This window comes from Hetaerina americana, unplaced genomic scaffold (assembly GCF_022747635.1).
Source record: "Hetaerina americana unplaced genomic scaffold, ioHetAmer1.1.p SCAF_22, whole genome shotgun sequence".
Taxonomy (NCBI): domain Eukaryota; kingdom Metazoa; phylum Arthropoda; class Insecta; order Odonata; family Calopterygidae; genus Hetaerina; species Hetaerina americana.
Window position 1 is genome coordinate 4,121,119 of NW_027286786.1, and position 19,298 is coordinate 4,140,416.

The following is a 19,298-nucleotide window of genomic DNA, read 5'->3' on the forward strand; positions in this document are numbered from 1 at the left end:
AATGTTGAGCTTAGCCTTTTCCTTTCTAGAAAATCGGATAACCTTTGTTTCATTAATATTGATTTTCATCCCATACCTTTCGCACTGAATTTCCAATTCACTCAGCAATGCTCGCAACCCCTTGGCTGACTGACAAACTAAAGCTTGGTCATCAGCAAACCTAACTGATTTTACGAATTCCCCGCCCACTTTCATTCCTACCTCCAGTTCTTCCCATGCCTCTTTGATCATTTCCTCTGCATACAGGTTGAAAAGCAACGGTGATAATGGGCAACCCTGCCATACGCCTCTTCCTAACACTGCCCATCCGGACTTCCCGGTCCCCACCCGTACCTGAGCAGTCTGAGACATGTACAGGTTGCGGATTAACCTCCTTTCCCTCCAATCTATTCCTATTTTCCGCAATATACTCATTAGTTTTTCCCTATTCACTCCTATAAACGCTTTTTGGAAATCTACGAAACAGGTAAATACGTCGTGATTGTATTCTATATTCCTCTCGATTAGTGATCTCATTACTGCAATGACATCACGCGCACCTCTCCCCTTACTAAACCCCAAACTGGGCATCCCCTAAGTAATCATTTGCCCTACTCTATATCCTTTTGTTAATGATCCTGAGAATAACTTTAGCTGCGTGGAATATCAAACTTATTGTCCTGCAGTCCTTACATGATGTAGCCTTTGCCTAGTTCAGAATAGGAATTAGCACTGATGTCACAAAGTCTTCCGGCCATTTTCCTTCCTCATAAATACTACGGATCAGCCCATATAGCCTCTTCCTCCCAAATTTTCCTAAACATTTCAATAGTTCCGCGGGAATGTTATCCACCCCCACGGCCTTATTTAGTTTCATCTCCCTTAATGCCCTTTCTATCTCATTGTCTAGTATGCCTGGACCTAAGCTATCTTCCTCTACGTCATATTCTTTTTCAATGTCTAACTTTGTTGGTCTAAGTTCTTTACTATACAGTTCTTCTATATACTCCTTCCATCTCTCTTGTATCTTTCCAGCGTCAACTATTACCTTACCCGCCTTATCTCTAACTGTTAGCATAGATCTTCCTTTCTTACTTCCCGATAACAATTTAACTTTGCTGTACAGCTCACCGATTTCACCCTTACTCTGCAAACTTTCCATATCCTCGCACTGCATCTTCCATCTTGCGTCTTTTGCTTTATTTGTTACCCGCCTCAATTTATTGTGTAATTCTTTGTACCTCATTTTGCCTAATTCTGTATTTACATTCTTCCATTTTTTCCGCTCATCCATCTTTATAATCATCTCATCCGTGATCCATGGTTTCCTAGTCCTTTTAGCGTTAACGGTTCCAATGGTGTCTTTTGCGGCTTTCGATGACCCTTTCTTGATATTTTCCCATTTTTCTTCGGAAGTACTTAGCTCTTTACCAACATCCATGATTTCCTCTACGGCCTATTGGTACTACTTCCTTTTCAAACCATTGAATGCTTCTACATTCCATTTTCTAACCCGCCGTCCCTGCCTTGTCTTTTTGAAACGGACGCTACATTTATTAACGGGTAGTCTGAAAAGATTCCGACCTCAAAAATTTCAGAAAAAATGTCTTGTATCTTTGTTAGGTCGAAAACCTTTCAGACCACCCTCGTATTATATACATGTAATCTTTACAGGTAGATCGTTCACTAGTGTGCATCTTACTGAAGAAATTACTTTTCGTGGCAAACTGTTTCAATGTAAACAGCGTGAAATAACACTTGTGATAGCAATTACATTTTTCTCAATTTCTATTTCAAGACCAAAGCACATTCAACGATTGATCATAAAGACAAATCACTGCGCTGAGGCCAAGTGGCGCACATCTAGCGGGAGGGGAGCCTCGGCTCGGTTGGGCGCACTCACCTCTCGCCGAGAGCTTCTTGGTGTTGATGATTTTGGCGGCGTACTCGAGGCCGGAGGACTTCTGGACGCATCTTCGCACGACCGAGAAAGCACCCCTGCAAGAGAAAATTCAGTTCGTCAAAATCTGATAATCCAGGAGGAAAACTCGGTGGTAATTCAAGTGACAGAGGAGCAATGGAATACACACATCAGAAACTCCAATAAAAAACATATTAGCCGGACAAATAATTCTTTATGTAATTTTAAAAGACACTGCGGGGAATAATAAAACGGTAGCACCCTCCAGGGCGCCTTAAAGAAGGACTCTCGAGAAAGGAACGCCTTTGGGCGGTCCATGAATTCAACTTAAAATATGGAAAATTGTCCACGCATGGCAATGGTTTGATCAGCTCGATTGGCCGCATCAAATATGGCGGAGAGATTAAAAATCAAATCGACCATCCGAGTGTGCAACGGCTCAGCCTTGGATGTCCAAATGACCCAGAGTAGGAGGAGGAGCGACCCCTGTCACCGGCGGAAGGAGGGTGCCCCATCCCCCCCCCTTCCGGGGAGGAATCTCTGGCTCTCGGGTGAGCGGTCGGCCGACCCAGGGCCGAGCGGAGCCCCCCTACGCCCCGAGCTACCAGGCAGCATTCTCGACCAGCGGGGGGCGTCGTACCGGTTCACAACTGAGGGGTATTGGCGATCCAAGGATATTCGCCCTCAACGCTTCCTTGACAAGCATTCGAAGACACCAGGGCCCCCGCCGAATCGACTCTCTCACTTAACGGCCAAGGCGATTGCTTTGGCAACCAGTGCTCGCAATAAGTTCCCCTGAAGAAAACGAAGGGTTTCTGAAAGAGAAACCAAGGAGAAGTTCCACCCAAGTGACGCCGAAAGCCTCAAGCCTAGTCTCCCTGTTTGCATCGCCAGGTAGTTAGCTTCATAAATTCCCAAATCACACCGCGTCTTAGGATGAAATACGTAGACATACTCACGGACTTCGTTCGTTTGACTTGCGGAAGGAAAAGGTCATCCAACATAACGGGGTTTGCGGAGTTTGCCCGCACGTCAATATCGGGTAGATCGGCAATTTCGTCCAGGGGGTAATGGGGTGGGGGTTGAAGGGGTTGGGGGGATGAAGAGGGTAGGGGGATGAAGAGGGTGGGGGGGATGAAGAGGGTGAGGGTATGAAGGGAGTGGGGGGACGAAAGGATTGGGAGGACGAAGGGGGTGGGGGTGAGGTGCCGACGGGGGTGGGTGAGGGAACGACGGGGGTGGGTGAGGGGACGAAGGGGGTGGGTGGGGGGATGAAGGGGTTGGAGGGAGCGGAGCCCTCGAGTCCTTTGTTTCCTCCGCGGATCGCGCCTTCCCGAGGCAATCGATGGCGGAACGTGGAATTCGTCGATTGAAAGCATTTTGCGAAATATTTAACGGGTTTGATTTTTCCGGAGGGCGTTGCCACCATTGATGGTCGTGCGGCGTCAAAGGAAGGGGTCCCGCCCGCAGTTGGTGCGCCTGCAAGGAGTCTTTAACGGCCGAAACAAGGGCAACTCCGAATTACTATTTCGAGCACAAAAATCTCCATAAAATGCTCATTAGCTCAACCTACTGAAAACTTGGCGGCACTCAAACAATGACTTCCAGCTAACTCATCAGGATAAAACAATACGTAGAAGAATTTCCCAAAAATACATTTGCCTCAGCGACACCAGTTCCGGTGACAAAGAGGATGATTGGCTTACACTTTCTGATGAAAATTACACAAAGACGAACAACAACCCTACTTCAGGAATGCCACTATTAATTTTAAAAGTGACAAATGTACATAAAGTGGTGTTTCATTTTATAAGTCCACGTTAATCGGACACATGATATGTACCATACAATTAAAATACCCACTCGCTTCAAATCACACTATTATATTATCATTATACTATTGCTTACCAGGTGTCATATCCAAATGTTTATTCACGATAACCATCACTTACTACCTTTAATAAATAAATATCAATCTACAGAAAAGGATGAATGTAATGCACGTCGGGTGAAAGTTATCGCGATTCCATCCGATTGAGGCCGGCCACTGTGCGCAGTGGGTTCTTTTATAGTTAGCGTAGGTTTCCGATATGAAAATATTGCGACGGCCTCGACTCACTGACGGTGCGGCGAGCCCCCATCCCTTCCCGTGCAGGGACCCCCCTCCCACCCTGCGCACCACATATTCTAATCGCGTTAGTCGACTGCTTCGGGAAAAGAAGCTCAATGAAGGGAAAATCCCCTCCAAAGCGCAGCTCGGTGTCAACTGATCACGAAGACCGCCACGAAGGCTCTCCGATCTGACGTAATTTCGGGAGCCTACAACGTTCTACTCCAATGCCCACATTAGAGCCCATATCGCCCGTAGGTGTCCCAAATCCTCCCTCTCTTCCCGGCGGGCTGAAGGGAATACTGAGACTTGGTGCACGATACAATTGGCTGTTACCCCTAAAATTCAGAACACTTTGAGCCAATCTTTTGTGAGTGAATTTTCAGTTTCTTTGACTAGCAGATCAAATCGAATCATAAAAATATGGATATAAATTTGATTCAATTAAAAGTAACTTAATTGAATTTCTCCAATGCCTTTAGTTCGTTCACGATACATCAATACGGGTGGCCTCGCCAGCCTCACATCGACAGGAAAGTTGCTCTTCCGCAGAGGGGCTTGACTCAGGGTAGAGTTGCGAACACTCGCCGCAGCAATGGGGCCGCACGGGTTCGCCCGATGCAACATGCGGCAGAGTGATCGAAAGGTCGCCCGGAGTCCGATCCTTTGATGGGGGATAGGTGCCATTCCGGAAGCCGGAAAATTGTAAGGTTGTCTCGCGCAGTAGCGGAGGAAAGTTAACGCTGTGATGAGGGATGTGAAATGTGAAGGCAAACCTCATCCCGTCTTCTCCTATAGGAGGATAGCCCAGCGGTATCTGCGGCCCCGACATCCGCCCCTAAGAGTGCACCACTCAGAAGGAACCGTCAGAGTGGATACGGGGGGGGGGTGTCCAGTGATAGGCAGTATCATCAGACGTGTGATGGTGCCATCGCGGGAGAGGGCAGACCATGAGGGTGTGAGCCAGCGCCTGGTGCATTCCTAGTGGCGGCGTTCCCAGGTGATGAAGAAGGTTGGGGCGGCGGCTGCGGGCACGAGGTGCTCCAGGTTGCGGATCGTGGCTCATGTCGGCGTCAACGATGCCGTCGACCGTGGATCTGAAGTGATTCTGGACTCTTCCAGGGTATTGAACTCAGAAGTGAAGAGGGTGGGTGGGTGGCGTCGAGGGGGTTGATGTGACGCTCTCGATCTGCAGCCTTATCCCCTTGGGGATATATCGTGAACCTCTGGATTGGAGCCGAGTGATAGTCATCAATCAAAGGTTGCGCGTTTTCTGCAGTGATATCGGGGCGTCCTTCGTTGACCTTCAGCCGGCCATCGAATCAAGTTGGAACCCCCTGAACTATTCTGGTGTTCGCTACACGTCTGTGGCCTCAAGGTGTGCGGCGCGTAGGATTTTCGAGCACTGCAGGGCTTTTTTTACAATAAAGCGTAGATCAGCGTGTAGGTCAATAGTGCGTCTTCTTTGCCAAAATATTTGGCTTTGAATGAAGTAAGGGTCAGTGCTAGTAATAGTTCATTCAAGACGAATCAGATAGCATCGGACGGAAACTTTAATAAGAGATTCAATATAATAAAAAAAAGTATCCTTGTTAAAAATTCAAAAACCGTATGGTCAATGAAATATTATATGTACTAGAAGTCAATTGCTGGCATTAAAAGAGTCACAGAATATCATCACCTCAATCAAAGCACATTTAGATACATATAAAATTATTGGAACAGAAAACTGGTTATCTAATGATATCGCCGGCAGCGAAATTTTCCCTAAATCCTTTTCCCTGTACAGAAATGACAGAGCAAATAGAATCGGGGGCAGTGTCATTATTACAGTTAAAAATGCTTGCGTCAGCAGGGCTGACTGAGGTAATGCCAGGTAATGGTTTGGAATGCCTTTCATGCTCAATTAAAAGTCTTCAAAACCAAAAGAATTTATATGTGGGCATTTGACAGGCCGCCGGACAACAAAGACAATTCATTACTATAATTAATTATATCAGAAAAAAAAGGTTTCCCATCCCATCAAAAGGATCGCGACATCATAATCGGTGGAGATATCAATTTTCCATCTATTGATTGAAGCAAATATAGTATAAGTTTTAAGGCAAAAATATCTGCGCATCACTATCGAATTCTTTTGCGTTGAATACATGGCATCAACTTGTCACTTTAGCAACTAGGGGCTATAATATTCTCGATTTGTTAGCAAAGAACATACCCGATAAAGTGTTAACTATTTTTTTTTTTTAAGTAATCTACCGGTTAAGGTAGGATTTTGGATTGACACAACTACCAACAAATATTTTATTACTCCTAACTAAACACAAAATCCATCATCCTACTCTATATCAGGTCCCTCTTCATCTCCGAGTACTTTCTTCCTCCCTTCATCCCGTCCAACAACCCTATCCTGTTCCTTCCCTTTCCTCTTTTGCCCAACATTCTACCCTCTATCACAGTCTTCAGCATCCCACTGCCGGTCATAACCCCCTTCATCCACTTTTCCTGCCTCCAAAGGATTTCTCCCAACAAACCCCTCTCTTTGCCCACCATACCAAGTACTTCCTCATTTGTTTTCTTCTTTGTCCATTTCACCATCTCCATTCTTCTCCACACCCACATTTCAAAAGACTCCAGTCTACGTCTATCCTCCTGCTTCAATGACCACGTTTCCGCACCGCACATAGCTACGCTCCGTATCAAAGTTTTTACGAGTCTTTTCTTAATATCCTTACTCAACGTCCCTCTCATCAACTCCCTCCTCCTAGTGAAAGGCTCATTGCCTAGCGCACTTCTCCTCCTTACGTCCCTAGTTCTTCGACCGTGTTGGTCCAAAACATTTCCGAGATAGGTAAATTGTTCTGCCTGCTCTAGTTTTTGCCCTCCTATTTTAATGTTTAGGTTAGCCTTTTTCTTTCTAGATAATAGCATAACCTTTGTTTTATTAATATTGATTCTCATCCCATATCTGTCGCACTGAATTTCCAATTCACTTAGCAATGCTTGCAAACCCTTGGCTGACTGGCAAACTAAAGCTTGGTCATCGGCAAATCTAACTGATTTTACGAATTCCCCGCCCACTTTCATTCCTACCTCCAGTTCTTCCCATGCCTCTTTGATCATTTCCTCTGCGTACAGGTTGAACAGCAACGGTGATAATGGGCAACCCTGCCTTACACCCCTTCCTAACACTGCCCATCCTGACTCCCCGTTTCCCACCCGCACCTGAGCAGTCTGAGACATGTACAGGTTGCGGATTAGCCTCCTTTCCCTCCAATCTATTCCTAATTTCTGCAATAAACTCATTAGTTTTTCCCAATTTACTCTATCAAACGCTTTTTCGAAATCTACGAAACAGGCAAATACCTCCTGGTTGTGTTCTATATTCCTCTCGATTAATAATCTCATTACTGCAATAGCATCACGAGTACCTCTCCCCTTCCTGAACCCAAACTGATCATCCCCTAAGTAATCGTTTGCCCTACTCTCTATCCTTTTGTTTATGATCCTGAGAACAACCTTAGCTGCGTGGGATATCAAACTAATTGTCCTATAGTCCTCACATGACGTGGCCTTTACCTTTTTCGGAATAGGAACTAAAACTGATCTCACAAAGTCTTCCGGCCAGATTCCCTCCTCATAAATACTACGGATCAGCCCATATAGCCTCTTCCTCCCACATTTTCCTAAGCATTTCAAAAGTTCCACGGGAATGTTATCTACCCCCACGGCATTATTTAGTTTCATCTCCCTTAATGCCCTTTCTATCTCATTGTCCAGTATGCCTGGACCTAAGCTATCTTCTTCTACGTCATGTTCCTGTGTTAACTATATCAGCTACAAAAGGAATTAGTGACCACAGGCCAGTAAATGATTAGTTTTCCTTTTATGGGGTCCGAAATAAGAAGCCTAAAAGAAAATGTTCATGTTTAAAGAAGGGAAACATAATGGCATAAAATTCTTGCTATAGAATCAATTTCTAAGTTTTCAGAAAGATAGTAATCTGAGAATACTGAGAATATGTGGAATCACTTCCTTGAGATCACGCGTTCAGTAGTCAACAAGTTCATTCCCAATAAATTTATAAAACATAACACGGAACCTAGATGGTACAACGAGGATATTAGTAAGGCATTGCGACGTCAAAGGCTATGTCACGCCAAGATGAAAAATATTAGGGATGATAGCTCTATCGAAAAAAGAAGTGAGATCACTTATGATTAAAATAGATATCTAGGGCGAATGCCAAGAATGAATTCCGGCAAACGTTACGCGTATTCAAAGGGAAAAGATAGGCGGAAAATATGAAAGAGAATCCAAAAGCATTTTGGCCGTGCGTCAGAGAAGTCCGGGGAAATAAGTCAAATTTTAATTCACTCAAAAATGATAAAGGCGAAAGACTAATCAGCAGTTTGAAAGGGGTACTTATTAAATTCCTTCTTTCAAAGCATCTTCGCTATGTCTCACTGAATGCCTCCGATAACTTACCAAACTGTGCCAACCAACCGATAACCCAAATTGAAATCTCATATGATAGAATAGAACTTTTGCTGAAAAATATTTCGCACAATAAATCCTCCGGGACCGATCAAATACCCGATTGAATATTAAAGGATTTAGCTTCGGAAATCGCGCCGTATCCAGAAATCATATTTAAGAAGCCGCTAGTAGATCGCAAGGTTCCAAGAGATTGTAACTCAACCGGCTAACGTAACACCATTATTTAACAACGGAGACTGGGAGGTCCCGAGCAATCACAGACCTATTACCCTCACATCCATTTCGTGCAAGCTTATGGAACATATAGTTGCCAGTTCGATCGTGAGACGCCTCCATAATCAGGAGTTATTATTGAAAAATCAGCATGGTTTCTGGAAAAGTAGCTCCCGCGAGAAACAACTTGCGCTTTTTGTTCATGATATTCTTATCTCGGGAGAGAGCAATGTTTCAGTGAACATGATTTTTCTAGATTTTAAAAAGGCCTTCGACAAAGTACCTCATGGTAAACTACTCACAAAGATAGAAGCATGTGGCATAGATGAAAATATCCGGCCGAAAATAAAATACTTTCTGAATGGTCGGGTATAAAGAGTAGTGATAGATGGAGTTCGCTCAAATGCAGTAGAAATTAGTTCAGGTGTTCCCCAGGGAAGTGTTATCGGACCTCTTTTATTCCTAATTAACGTCAACGAAATTGACTCCGTAGTCACTAGTAATATAGTTTATTTGCCGGCGATACAGTGGTTTACCGTGATATCCGTTATCCTGAGGACACAGCAAATTTATCAGATGGCCTAAATGCTATACAACGCTGGTGCGACACTAGGCAATTAGAATTAAACTTAAAAAGTGCCGAGTGACGACGCATTAGAATAGGAGTGATTCCCTCCTGAATGTCTGCTTCATTGGGAACACCGAAATGGAATGTGTAGACTCAATTAAATACCTAGGCATTACCCTCACAGAAGATCTCTCCTGGGTGAAACACATGCTGGGAATATGTGGAGAAGCTAACAAAAAATTAGGATTTATTAGAAGAGTACTGGGTAAATGTGATGAAAAGGTCGAAAAGAAATGTTAGCTGTCATTGGTTAGGCCTCATTTAGAATATGCTGCTAGGATATGGGGTCGGAGCTCACGAAGTCGGATTGATTGCCGAATTGAATCATATACAGTGTGGAGGAGCAAGATTTGTAAAACGTTGTTATGATAAACTTAGTACCGTATCCAAAATATTTGAGGAGTTAGGTTGGGAACTCACTCACGGAGCGAAGGTTAAATTACAGATTGAAGGTCGCGCACAAATCTGAAAGACGTATATTGCAGTGATGATGAAAATGCAGCATTCGCATTTCGCATCGTACTGCGATAAGCGAGATTATTCTAATAAAATTAGAGAGATTGAGCGTAGAACAGATAAAATTAAGTGGTCATTTTTTCCACGAGCCATAAGGGATCAGAGTAACATTATCCGACCACGGCAGGGTCATATTCAGGTCAAAATTAGTCTGGTGTGTATTTATCCTCTACCACACACCCTGGCGGTGGATTGCAGGTTACTAACGTAACTGAAATAAATAATATCATCTCACAATAGAAAATTCCGTGCTTTCCGCTGGAGCTGGATATGACCCACATATGAGAACATTTAACGTCAACTGACAGGTAATTTCAAGTCAATGGTGACATCCGTCTCCGTGACTCTTTCTCACAGCTACGACGTTCGGCAAAAACGTTTCGGGCAAAGGTGGCCCGACCAATATTTTCAGATTTCCAGCTCCCCACCAATGTCTCTCTCGGGGGCAATAATCCTCGCCCCCCCTCTCTTCCCTTGCGTCGCAGCCTCCAACGCCCGTCCGCTTTCGCGTCCACATCCCCCCCGAGCAGCTCCATCATCTCTCCAAAAATACCCCAAATCCACCCTCCTAAGCTTAATAAGACTAATGCCTAGATATCAGTTTACGCCAATCGGACAATTTATTTAAAAGCCCGACCCAATTGGACAAGTACTACATATTGTACGGGTTGACTTGGAGAACTGCGAGCGGACATAAAGGAAAGATCGTGGTGGAGGACGATGGATGGAAAATGTCTGGATGGAAGAAGTGCTGCAATGGAGTGGGATGAAACAAATGAAAACCCCAGGAGAGGAGGCACGTGGTCTTCCCTTTGGTCGAATCCCGAGAGAACGGGGATGGCCGAGGGGCGTCGAGGGGGGAGTCCTTGGGGGGCGGAGCGGGGAGTCCTTGGGGGCGGGGAGTTCTTGGAGGCGGCGAAGGAGACGTGATTTCGCATCGGCGCATCAATTCCTTGGAGGGAGGCGCGGCGGGGAAGAGGCGAGTGGCGCGTGTGCCGCCTGAGGGGTCACCCGGGGGTCAAGGGAGGGCCAGCGGGAGTAGTGACGGGCAAACCGCGAAATCCCAGAGTGCTCGGCTTCGGCCGAAAGACACCGACCGCATCAACTCGAAGGAGAAGAGAGAGAGAGAGGTCATCTTTTGGCGGAAATAACTGAGAATCGCCGTCGAGTGACGACTGCCGCAGTGCCTCTAAGTGTGGGACGACTGAAGGAAGGACTGACTGCGGTGGATCTCTTCGACGGACGAAAGGGCGAGCCTCGCTGCCAACGAAGGGAGTCTCGCTCGAGAGAATCACGACGCGCGAATCCTTATGACTGCGAACCCCCGAGCGCTCAATCTCGAAATGTACGTGTATCTGGATTCATAATAGGATCCAAACCCACACTCGACAATCCATGCCAGGTTTGGAGGAACACTGCGTCCAAACCCAAAAGCGTGGCAACCATTGGAAAGACAAACGGTTCGACTCTACTTTACCCATTGATGGCTGACATTCTGGATGGAGGGTAGACGCCATGGATAGCCCATGCCCATTTATATGCCAATGAAGCCCAACCCTTCCCGGACTGCCACATATCCAATGAATTCAAGAGCGAAGATTCGACGAATGCAACGCGATGAAGATTGCATCAACAGGTAGGTGCATTCATACGGTTGCCTCCTCACTGTCCGGCTACAGGAAGCCTCTCTCTCTCCGCCGGCAAAAACTTGAGCACAGCAGGGAACCTTCGAAACGCTTTTATCCTTGATTCCCAAGTTCCTTCCGAGACTCCTCGGCCGCCCCCGCACCAAAGCAAGGTCCGGACGTTTCTTTCTTCGCTCTCCGCGCCCTTCTCCCCTTCCAACCCGCCCACTCTGGTCGAAAAGACGATCCTCCCTCGAGACTGACTCTGCGAGAGGAAAGCAAGCACTCCTCCTCTTGTGCCGAGCAAATTTATATATTCTCGAAATGAAGATTCGTGAGATCAGTATGTAACAATCGCAAACATGGTTCGAAGAAATTAACACGCAGTTTATGAAACTTCGTTGAATTCGACATCGGGAAAAGAGTTAACCCATACTGCGTGATAGTACTAATGTCACTCCCTATAAATAAACAATTTGTTTGGTCTTTGGACGAAGCAAATTCAAGAAATGTTTAATTGATATTGTAATATCATAACTTCAAGGATAAAATAATCCATTTATTTTATCTAGTTGGAATAAAGTCAGGGATTTAATGCGGTAGGAGAATAAGTGTCCTCGTACGTACGTGTTACATCCGTGTTTTATAAGTCCATGGCGCCTGGATTCATTTCAGGATATTGGACTCCTAACCATGACATTATTCTGACCTCATCTAAAGTGGGCACAATGGAAAATCTCCGAAACGATCGATATTACTTTATTTAATGCACCGGTTCATAATATCGTGAATAGTGATTACCTCACATATACTCTATGCATGCATTTTCGCCAATATTCAGTTCAGATATCAAGGTAATCTATCAAAAGTTAAAGAAATTATTAATCTACGATTTAGTCGCCGTCCTTATAAATTGAAAGTATAAATATTGTGCTATATATTTCCAAACATCTCTCATTTGCTTTGCGGCGACATGGCTCAGGTCATGAAATATGATCGAGTACTTTTTCCATAGGCAAGAAACTTATAAACGCGTGTGAGGAACTAAAACAAAATAGCATCTGGATTACACGCCAAGGAGTGCACTACCTCCGACGGCGTGGGCTCAGCGCGTTTCATGTGTTTCATTCCCTCGCCCTATGGGAGCACCTCCGGCGAAGGAGAACCGAGTGACGGAATCAATCGTCAGAAAGCCACCCGGCACCATTTCGACGCTGCGCCAATTGAAGAGGCAGCAGACTCCGGGGGGGGGGGGCGTCCTGGAAGGTCATCATACTCGTCAAGGTAGGGGTCTCTGCCTCCGAAGTCGCCCCAAGTCCCATTAATCCCTGGATCCTGTCGCCGGATCGACGGAAACCTGCGATTTTTCCGTCAACGACTACGCACCGTCGCGGCTCCTGCGACGTCTCGTTGGCGCGGGCGCCGCTACACCACGCCGAAAAAAATTTAGCGTTTGGAGCATCACCTCGTGGTAAAAATACGGAGACATTGATTTGAGAAGACTTTCACGCGCAGGTTGCCCTCAGGCGACATTTATTCGTTTGTGGAAGGAAAGCGAGCGAGACGGTTCGGGCGGCCGCCGACCGCGCTCCTTCGAGGAAGGACTCGAGAAGCCTTTGGACCAGGGGCGTGCGTGCGTGTTCGAGAGAAGACCGAACGACCACGGAAGAAGCCGTCGGGCGGACGCCTTTCACTTCGAATGTACGAACGGCGTCGATTGCCCCCTAAAGATGCCCACTGAAAACACCTCTCGCAGGGTTGCAACTATTTGGGCAAAGGAAAAGAAACACGAAGGATACCCGGGCACTTTAAGGACATCGGAGGTGTGCTCCAACCACAGTTGAAAGGGTATTGCAATACGAGTATTTCAGTTTACGAGCCAGATATTCCGCGACCGATGAAGGTACACAGAAGCAAGCTCCCTTCGAAACTGATTCAGCTATAGAAACTTGCCTTCTTTCGCAAAACTTATGCATTTGACTTGATGCACATGATTTGCAGTAGTTTAATAAACTATGAATGAACACTTATAAAATTCAAGCGATTTAGTTGAGCCCGAATACAGAAAAAATTAAAATATATTTTCTAAATACACAATATAAAAAATATGTAACATCCCTGATAAATAATTTTAAAAACACAAATTCACCTCTGCTTTTATCTCTACTAGTAATAATCTATCCGTTACCTGCTCTATGTTGACTACGCTTCTTCCTACGACTTCATTTAATACTATCACAACCCCTCGTTGGCTCTGGTCCCAGCCGCTGTATATTATTCTATAATTATCACTCCAGTAATCCCCGCTATCCTTCCATCTCACCTCGCATAGATCTAAAATATCTATATTTCCCCTTTCCATCTCTCGCTTAACATTCTCTAATTTCCCTGTCATTATCACTATTCTAAAATTCCAAGTTCCTATTCTAACTAATTTGGTCTTCTTCTACTGCGTCTTCTGTCCGTCTACTGCCGGTTTTCCCTTGCAAGGGTAGAACCGACGAACTTGGTTATTATTCATGTATACATGCCACCGAGCAACCATAAGGAAGAAGAGGTCGATAGGATATACGATCAGTTAGAGGACATAATCGCGTGTGTTCCCGCTGGGAAACATTTGATAGTAATGGGGTATTGGAATGCGACGGTAGGCGAAGGAAGAGATAGTGATGTGGTGGGGGACTATGGTTTAGGCACGAGGAATGACCGCGGGGAGAAAGCAGTTGAGTTCTGCAGGAGACAGGGGTTAGTCATCACCAACACTTGGTTTAGACACCACAAAAGACGCAGGTATACATGGAAAATGCCAGGTGACTCAGGAAGATATCAGCTAGATTATATTCTGGTTAGACACAGGTTTAGGAAAAGTGTGAAAAATTCACACAGCTTCCCGAGAGCGGATGCGGACTCCGACCACAATTTAGTTGTTATGAAATGTAGCGTCCGTTTCAAAAAGATAAGGCAGGGGCGGCGAGTTAGAAAATTGAATGTAGAAGCATTACAAGGTTTTAAAAAGAAGGAGTACCAACAGGCGGTAGAGGAAATCATGGAGGATGGTAAAGAGCTAAGTACTATCGAAGAAAAATGGGACAGGATCAAGAAAGGGTATTCGAAAGCCGCAAAAGACACTATTGGAACCGTTAACGCTAAAAGGACTAAGAAACCATGGATCACGGATAAGATTATTACAAAGATGGATGAGCGGAGAAAATGGAAGAATGTAAATACAGAGTAAGTACAAATGAAGTACAAAGACTTAAACAATAAATTGAGGCGGGCAAAAAATAAAGCAACAGAAGCGTGGTGGAAGACGCAGTGCGAGGATATGGAAAGTTTGCAGGGGAAGGGTGAAATCGTTAGGCTGTACAGCGAAGTTAAATCTTTATCGGGAAGTAAGAAAGGAAGAGCTATGCTAACAGTTAGAGATAAGGCGGATAAGATAATAGTTGACACAGGAAAGATGCAAGAGAGATGGAATATATAGAAGAACTGTATAATAAAGAACTTAGTGCAACAAAGTTAGACATTGAAAAAGAATATGGCGTAGAGGAAGATAGCGTAGGCCCAGGCATACTAGACGATGAGATAGAAAGGGCATTAAGGGAGATGAAACTAAATATGGCAGAGGGGGTGAATAACATTCCCGCGGAGCTATTGAAATGCTTAGGAAAATGTAGAAGGAAGAGGCTATATGGGCTGATTCGTAGTATTTATGAGGAAGGAATTTGCCCGGAAGACTTTGTGAGATCAGTTTTACTTCCTATTCCGAAAAAGGTAAAGGCTACATCATGTGAGGATTACAGGACAAGAAGTTTGATATCCCACGCAGCTAAAGTTGTTCTAATGATCATAAACAAAAGGAAAGAGAGTAGGGAAAATGATTACTTAGGGGATGATCAGTTTGGGTTTAAGAAGGGGAGAGGTACGCGTGATGCCATTGCAGTAATGAGATTATTAATCGAGAGGAATATAGAACACAACCAGGATGTATTTGCCTGTTTCGTAGATTTCGAAAAAGCGTTTGATAGAGTGAATTGGGAAACACTAATTAGTATTGTGCAGAAAATGGGAATAGATTGGAGGGAATGGAGGCTAATTCGCAACCTGTACATGTCTCAGACTGCACAGGTGGAGTGGGGAACGGGGAGTCCGGATGGGCAGTGTTAGGAAGAGGTGTAAGGCAGGGTTGCCCATTATCACCGTTGCTGTTCAACCTGTATGCAGAGGAAATGATTAAAGAGGCATGGGAGGAACTGGAGGTAGGAATGAAAGTGGGCGGGGAATTCGTAAAATCGCTTAGGTTTGCTGATGACCAAGCTTTAGTTTGTCAGTCAGTCAAGGGGTTGCAAGCATTGCTGAGTGAATTGGAAATTCAATGCGACAGGTATGGGATGACAATCAATATTAATAAAACAAAGGTTATGCGATTTTCTAGAAAGAAAAAGGCTTAGCTAAACATTAAAATAGGATGGGAAAAACTAGAGCAGGTAGAACAATTTACCTATCTCGGAAGTGTTTTGGACCAACACGGTCGAAGTAGTAGGAACGTAAGAAGAAGAATTGCGCTAGGCAAAGAGGCTTTCACAAGGAGGAGGGAGTTGATGAGAGGGACGTTGAGTAAAGATATTAAGAAAAAACTCGTAAAAACTTAGATATGGATTGTCGCCATGTACGGCGCGGAAACGTGGTCATTGAAGCAGGAGAATAGGCGTAGACTGGAGGCTTTTGAAATGTGGGTGTGGAGAAGAATGGAGAAGGTGAAATGGACAGAGAAGAAAACAAATGAGGAAGTAATTGGTATGATGGGCGAAGAGAGGGGTTTGTTGGGAGTAATGATATGGAGGCAGGAAAAGTGGCTGAAGGGGGTATTGACCGGCAGTGAGATGTTGAAGACTGTAATTGAGGGGAGAATGTTAGGCAAACGAGGAAATGGAAGGAGCAGGATAGGGATGTTGGACGGGATGAAGGGAGGAAGAAAGTACGCAGAGATGAAGAGGGGTCTAATGTAGGGTAGGATACTGGATTTTGTGTTTTGTTAGGAATCACAAAATATTCATTTAGTAGCTGTGTCCATCCAAAAACCTACCTAAACCGGTAGATTACCCAATAATAATAATAATTATAAATAATAATAATATTCGCTTCCTCAAACCACCAAAAAATGAACGTAAGGACTCTAAACCGAAGTAAATTTTATATAACTCTATTCCGGGTATGGTGTTAAAATTCACCAGAAAACCAATAATAATTTCGTACATATCTCACCTCGCCCTTATTGTATATTTGTGGAGCACATTTAACAAAAAGGGAAGTTTTCCGAAAGAACTTCCATTTGTGAAAGAAATCCATTCCATTTGTGTTTTTCGAAAAAACGCAAATGGAATACAGTGATACTATATTTAATCAGACTCATATAACAAATTATGGAATTTATAATTGCGGAACTACAAGCTCAATAAATTTGGCAAAATAAATTAGATTAATTCCAGAGTAAATCCCCCAATTTCGTTAAAAATTGTTATAATAAAAACACAAGTGTTACAGGTCTATTAGGGGATTTGGGCAGGGAGCCACTTGACATGCGAAGATAACATTTAGAAATGTTCAGAATAAACGAGTTCAACGATGATACTAGAGGAACTATGACGGCCCCACACTTCCTAAGTAGATAGGACCACAAAGACAAGATAAGGGAGATACAGGGTGCGTTCCGAAAGTAATGCAATTGAATATCCCTTGTCGCTCTTATTGGTCGGAGTGGTATCAAACTAGTTGGAGTAGGTGGGGGGGGGCGCTATGGTTTGCCGCGAAACCGGTCTCAGTGCTCTCCAAGCTGTGGAAGCGGCAGGAAGTCAGTTGTTGCAAACCTCTGCGCGCCGAATGCATCACGAAATAAATGGAATCGACGATCGAGCATCCTTACGCCATTACTAAGTTTTGTGCTAAACTGAAAAACTCTAATGAGGAGAATGATGAAATGATTCGTGATGCTGACGGGGACTCTGTTTGGTCCTCCTCACAAGTTTTGACGTGGTTTAAAGCCTTCAAGGAGGGCCGGGAAGAGGTTCATGACGAACAACGCTCTGGGCGGCCGTCAACCAGCAAAACGGACCATTGTTGGCCTCTGACCATCAATTGAGTATCAAGATGGTTGCCAATGAACTGAACTTGTCGCCTACTGCTGTTTTACGCATTGCTACTGAAGATTTAGCGATGAGGAAAGTGTGCGCCAAGCTCGTACCCAAGATGTGGTCAGACGACCAAAAGACCAACCGAACGGAAATTTCAAGTGAACTTTTGCCCAGTATTGAAAATGAATTTGGATAACGCCATCACTGATGATGAAACCTGGGTTTTTGAATATCACCCAGAAACAAAACGCCAAAGCTCTGAGTGGAACACCTATCAGTCCCCCGAGCCAAAAAAAGGTAAGATGAGGTAATCAAAAGTGAAAACAATGCTTATTGTCTTTTTCGACAGTAAAGGAGTGGTCCATAAGGAGTGTGTTCCTCATATTTCCTTCTATGTTGACAAGTGAATATCAATGTACACATACTGGTGAATAATGCGTAAGTATTTCTTTATTTTTATTTTCTGATTCTCATAAATCTTCAAATTAAAATTTCTAAACATCACCAGCATTTGTATCTGCATGCATCGCTGTCCTTAATCTGACGGTTTTGCATTATTTTTATTATTATTATTTTTTGGGCATTATATATTCATTATATTATATATTCATTTGCTCCTAAGCGTACCTTCATATTCATGCACTTTAGTGATACATATTTCCTCTTATGTTACATTTTTACCACGATACATTCTATTAAATTATATATTTCCATGTCAATTCGAATTAAAAAAAATAAATTTAATATCTCTCACTAAATTTCGCAAGATAGATTCGATCACACTCGCACCGCTATTGAACATCCACACATTAATCATGCCTCAATAAAGTGTTCGCAGCTTTTTCACACTCTCCCCCGTCCAGCACCGGAGTTCTCCGGCAGTTTTTTTGTCATGGTGTTTGGCACACAATGAGAACGTTTTTGGCCCACATGTCTTTTCACACTCGAACCGATTATTTTCAATGTCCCACTGCACGTTAGGTTCTTCTTTTTTCCTTTTCTTCCATCACTACAGATGCCACACCCTAACGATTGACATTTTCCTGGTTGTAAGTGACTAGGGTTGGGCGGAAGAGATAACTACCTAGCCTGAATCTCGCACATATTAACACAGTTTATTTCACCATCATTCCCAAAGCCACCGATCGACGCTCATCCTCTTCAGCCAATGCTCCGCATTCGAGAAGTGATAATCGGAAAAGAACGATCCACTGAATTATTTCGAGCGCGTCCTCTAAGCTGACGACAATTCCCCATCACGTGCCCGAAGCTGCCCCTGCGCCCCCCCCCTCTTTCCTGACCCAATCACCCCAGGGGAGACTCAACCGCCGCAAGGGATGCATCCAAGGATGCTCCCCCCCAGATATAGCGCACGGGGGGTGGGCGGGAGAGGGTGACGGGGTGCCCCCGCCCACGCGGGCGACGGGCCGGGGAAGGAGGGGGCGGGGTGGTGCACTCGAGCCCGCCCTCTCATCACCGCAATGCAGTGGAGCGGAAGGAGGAGGGCGGGGCGGAGGAGGGCGGGGTGAGGGCGATGCGGGTCGAAGTGGGGCAGGCCTCCTCGCCGACTGGAGGGACCGAAGGCAACCGACGGCCAAGTCGACGGGGCTCCGAAAGAGAGGAATGCATATACGGGCCCGAATTCATAGATCAAGGCCGCCAGCACACAATATTG

At 44.7% G+C, this 19,298-nt stretch overlaps 1 protein-coding gene across 15 annotated transcripts in view; it reads right to left on the bottom strand.

Moving 5' to 3' along the window:
* Positions 1-19,298, bottom strand: part of CaMKII (Calcium/calmodulin-dependent protein kinase II) — a 329,599-nt gene that overhangs the window by 143,005 nt on the left and 167,296 nt on the right. For all 15 annotated transcript variants that reach the window (XM_071586329.1, XM_071586337.1, XM_071586333.1 and 12 more), the window contains exon 2: positions 1,883-1,977. In XM_071586329.1, the coding sequence (XP_071442430.1) occupies positions 1,883-1,977 (95 nt within the window). The remainder of the gene's footprint in view (positions 1-1,882; positions 1,978-19,298) is intronic.